Genomic DNA, 4,696 nt, shown 5'->3' on the forward strand with positions numbered 1-4,696 from the left:
TTATTGTGACCTTAAATATTACACTGAATTTTCTCTGTAAAATTGTCAAAGAACGGAAATCTTAATACCAGTTTGGAAGCCGCATTTTGAACGATTTCCACGGCAAAGTGTGCTCGAAATTTTCTGAACATGTTATAAAGAAGACGAACTGAAGGGAAGCGAGGTCTTAAAAGCACGAGGTACGCTGCGATTTCGGAAACCGCAGATGCCTCTAAATTAGCCGAAGTGCAGGGCGGGTTGGGGGGTGAAAAAGGTGAATTCTTCCCCGACACTGCTCCTGGAGAAGAGGAGCTCCGCGGGGGCAGAGCTGGCCTGCCCAGGAGTCCTTGGGAAAGGGAATACAATCATATTTATGTAAATCGGTGGTTCTGCATCCTCGTTTATCGGGGGGTCTGTGAGCGCTGGGCTGGCCGGGCGCTTCTGCTGGCGATCCCTCTGCTCCATTTTTCTACCGCTTGGATTAAAAAAAAAAAAAAAAAAAGGAAAAAAAAAAGAAATAAAATGATACGAAGTACCGGGAAAGTCTGCAGCAAGTCGCTCTGACCATGCATCCAGCTCCAGCCTCAACCCGGGACATCTCGGGAGCTTCTCCCTGCAAAGCCGCGGCGGGGACCGAGCTCTCCCCGTGGCCGTGGGGGCTCCGTGGGGCGGCGGGGCCGGGGCAACCCCGACGGCCGCCGCCGCAGCGAAGCCCCGGAGTCAACAGGCTCTTAACTTTCAACTTGGCCTTGACCTCCGGATTCAGCCCGACCTTTCGGGGAAGGAAGCAGGCTGAGACGCGGGGGAGCTGCGGCCCCGTCGGCAAACACTCACCGCCCGCCGCGGCCCCAGCGCCCCGGTTACGGGCTGGTTCAAAGCAAATGGGGAGAGGGCAGGAGCGGGGGAGAATAAAAAGGGCATCAAAGGAGTGCAGTCGTTAAACTACGGAAAGGGAAGAAAGAAGCTTTGAAATCGGAAAGGTGAAGGCTAAAAACACAGGGAATTTTTTTTTTATTTTTTTTTTTCCCCTCCTGAAAAAGATCATCTTTTTCGGTGAGACTCCGGGATTTTTAGAGGACAAGAAGGGCTGAGGAGCGAAGATGCAGCTTCACGATGCGGTTTCTTTCTTTCCCTGGGAGAGAGGATGGGATGCGGGAGCGGATCTGGCCGAGACAGCCCGGGGCAAAACTACTGCAGACGCGGGAGCTGGAAGGAGCCGTGGGGTTTGGGTTTTTTTGGGAGGGCTTTTCCCCCTGCCTGGTCGAGCTTTGCAATCATCACTTTTAACCCCTAATTTCTATGGGGATTTCTGTCCCTACGTGTCAAACCGGCCACAGCTCCTCTGGGCAGATGGGTCGTTGCTTTGGTGGCCCAAAGACGTGGCAGAAGGAGAAATTTTATTGCGATTTGACAGAAGGCAGAAATCTCTCGATTGCTTTGCACGAAGGAAACAACGCATGAGCTCAAGCTGCCTTGGGGAAATTCCAGCAAAGCCTGAGAGAAAAAGGACCAAGAAATGCGGCTGTGTGTGTTTGTACCATGTGTACAGATGATTAAAACTGCGCATACCTAAATAATTTATTAGCAGACACATAGGCACAGGCCTCAGTGTATTTACCCCAAATTTTTCCAGACTGATGTAATCCCTCATTGCTGTATCTGTCTGTCTTTCCCACTTCTGCCTGTCTCTCCACCTGTCCTGTGCTCCTGGACTTCACAAGGACTCTCTGTATTATTTTCCCACGTCCCTTTTCCAATCTCTTTCCCTTTGGGATGCTTCTTAGCCAGGACCCACCCTGACCTGCAGACCTGGCCCAGGGCCATGCCAGCGCCCTGCATGGCAATAGCTGTGTGCAAGCAGATTGGGTTGACCCCATTTGCAGGTATTTTTTCGAGGTACTAGGGACCCCCTTTTCCCTCTCTCCTTGCTTGTAGGGCCATGCCCTGTCCCTCTCCCCAGTAATACAGGCTTTGGCCTTTTTCAGCTGAAAGTGGGGATGCAGGATGATGTGTGTGAGATAAACCCTTGCGATCAGGGGCAGGGAGAGGCCGGAGCGCAGGGGAGGTCCCATGCCCGAGGGTTCATGTCTGTCCACCGTCACCCCGCATGGGCTGAGGGGGTCCCCAGGTGTCCTCGGGTCAGACCAGGCTTTTTCCAAAAGCAGAAACCCCAGACCTGCGTGGGAAGAAGGGGCCACACAGCAAAATTTAAAAAAAAATTTAAAAAAAAAATAAAAAAAGAAGGTAGTTTTAATCTGAGCTGGAACTTTTCCACCAAGGACTGCTTCTCCATGCTGTTCGTAATCCTCCCTCTCCTTCTCCCTCCCCTCGTCCCCCCCCATTCACCCCACACACACACCTCTGCCCCTTATTTTTTTTCTTTTGCAAGATGCAGAGCAAGAGGCACCTCCCGTGTACCCGCCTGTCACATGCGGGGGGGTCCCCTCCTCCTCCCATTGCAATAAAAGTATTTTCGCAATTTCTGCAGCCAGAGTTTATTGGGGCTGGAGTTGGTGTTGGTTTTTTTTTCCTTTTTTTTTTTGTGGGGGGTTGGGTTTATTTTTTTTTTTTTTTTTCCTCCTCCGTCCTTCTCCCCCCCCCGAGCGGCAGCCAATGAGGCAGCCCCCGACCGTTGCGTCAGGGCAGCCCGGCGGGGAAAGGCAGCTCTCGGCAGCTCGCAGCCTTTTAAAAAGATCCGGGGACCCCCCCTCGGGCAGTGCCCGGGTGCTGCCGAGCAGGCTCTCCCCATGCCCCGGCCCCCACGCCGCCCCCCATGCAGCCCCCGGGCCTCGAGGGGCTCCTGGCAGCCGGCGGCTTCGCAGGCGGCCAGGGCAGGGGGTTGCTGCCGCCTCCCCCCCCGGCGCTCGGCGGCCCTTCGCCCCCACCCGGGGTGAACCCCGGTTACCCCCCGGAGGGGCCGCCCGAGCCGCCCAAGCCGTGTCCCGCCGCCCCGCCGCCCCCCGCGCCCGCCCCGCCGGGTCCCGCCGCCTCCGCCCCGCTGCCCTACGGATATTTCGGCAGCGGTTACTATTCCTGCCGCGTCTCCCGCAGCTCCCTGAAAACCGGCCCGGCCCAGGGTCCCTTCCCTTCCGAAAAATACCTGGACCCCTCCGCAGGCAGCGAGGATTTCCAGAGCCGCCCCGCCGAGTTCGCCTTCTACCCCGGCTACGGTGCCCCGTACCAGCCCGTCGCCGGTTACCTGGACGTGTCGGTGGTCCCGGGGCTCGGGGCCCCGGGGGAGGCCCGGCATGAGACTCTGCTGCCCGTGGACGGTTACCATCAGCCGTGGGCTCTGGGCGGCGGCTGGACCAGCCAGATGTGCTGCCCTAAAGAGCAGGGCCAGGCCGGGTACCTCCTGAAATCCGCCTTTGCAGGTAAATCCCTGTGCTGGGGCTGGGAATGGGCAGGGGGGGAGTGGGGGGCGCATCGTGCTCGGAGGGGATTCGGACCAAGACTTAAAATAATCTGCTGGGGAGTTGCTCTTGCCGTTCAGTACCACTGGTTTGCGAGCAAGCCCAAATAAGCTAGTACGTAGGTTTCACAAAATATTAATTTAAATTAACACTGCTCTTTGCAACTCTCCGCCCTCCGAGCAGGGAGGCAGACGGCGATGCTACTTCGGGGCAGGCGGTGATACTACCCGGTGCAAAAACGCTCCCGGCAGCCGCACTCGGAGTCGGGAGACTTTAAGTGGGTGCGCACGGTCCGTACCGTGCGGGGCCGTGAACGGGGGGGGGGGGCTCTTTCCACCCACCCACCCACCCACGCCACGCCAATGGGCTTGAACTCGCCCCCGGTTCTGCTCGGCCGCGCATCGACTGCGCTGAAACCACGGAGCGAGTACGCGGGTATTAGCGCGGGTCTCACCTACGTCCGTGTTTTGCCAATACCTGGATTTCTCCCACTGCCCCCCCCCCCCCCCCAAGCAATAAATTCAGGGAAGTTAAACAATGTTTAAATATAAATTGGGAGAATATATAATATAAATATCTTTAAATATAATCGGTGGCAGGGAGCCTGGACGGAATAATAAGGGTGGCAGGGAGAGGGGGTGCTGCTTGCAGGGAAAGGTGACGGGAGGTGGGTGCAGGGTGCGTGGGGTCCCCCCCACGGCCCCACTCAGCCTCGTCTCTCCCCACGCCCAGACTCCGCCGGCCAGTTGCCCCCCGACGGCTGCTCCTTCCGCCGGGGCCGCAAGAAGAGGGTCCCGTACAGCAAGGGGCAGCTGAAGGAGCTGGAGAAGGAGTACGCCAGCAGCAAGTTCATCACCCGCGACAAGAGGAGGAAGATCTCCGCCGCCACCAACCTCACGGAGCGACAGATCACCATCTGGTTCCAGAACAGGCGGGTGAAAGAGAAAAAAGTCGTCGCCAAAATCAAAAGCAGCAGCAGCAGCAGCAGCACCCCGTGAGGACACGGTGACCACAAGCCCCGAAGGGGTCCCCGTCCCGGGCCGGGGGGCTCCGGCACCGGCAGCGGCGGGAGCCAGCGGTGCCCGGGCGGGCTGAGCCGCCCCCACGGAGGGGGAGACTCCCCCCAAAAAAGAGGGCGATTTAGGGTGATGCCCCATCCCCGCCCGCTTTGTGCGCAGAGCACCCTGTGCAGTTTACTCTGGCCTTACAACGCCGCTGCCACGCCGTGCTCCCTCCGTCTGCCACCGCTTCGGTTTGAATCGCGTCCTCAGAGACCTTTCTACCAAAAAAAAAAAAAAAAAAAA

The 4,696-nt window shown here is 57.7% G+C and overlaps 1 protein-coding gene across 1 annotated transcript; it reads left to right on the forward strand.

Annotated features, from left to right (window-relative positions):
• Positions 1–2,752: 2,752 nt before the first annotated feature.
• On the forward strand, positions 2,753–4,390 carry HOXB13 (homeobox B13). Its single transcript, XM_042787107.1, has 2 exons — positions 2,753–3,353; positions 4,125–4,390. Exons 1-2 carry the CDS (start codon positions 2,753–2,755, stop codon positions 4,388–4,390), a joined length of 867 nt encoding a protein of 288 aa, XP_042643041.1.
• Positions 4,391–4,696: the final 306 nt, after the last annotated feature.

This window comes from Tyto alba, unplaced genomic scaffold, assembly GCF_018691265.1.
Source record: "Tyto alba isolate M040663 unplaced genomic scaffold, T.alba_DEE_v4.0 Super-Scaffold_12, whole genome shotgun sequence".
Lineage (NCBI taxonomy): Eukaryota > Metazoa > Chordata > Aves > Strigiformes > Tytonidae > Tyto > Tyto alba.

Bases quoted from the DNA above. Each gene is read 5' to 3' on its own strand.
- HOXB13 (XM_042787107.1), top strand. From the start codon at position 2,753: ATGCAGCCCCCGGGCCTCGAGGGGCTCCTGGCAGCCGGCGGCTTCGCA. The intron at 3,354-4,124 runs GTAAATCCCTGT...CCCCACGCCCAG, and splicing joins CCTGAAATCCGCCTTTGCAG to ACTCCGCCGGCCAGTTGCCC.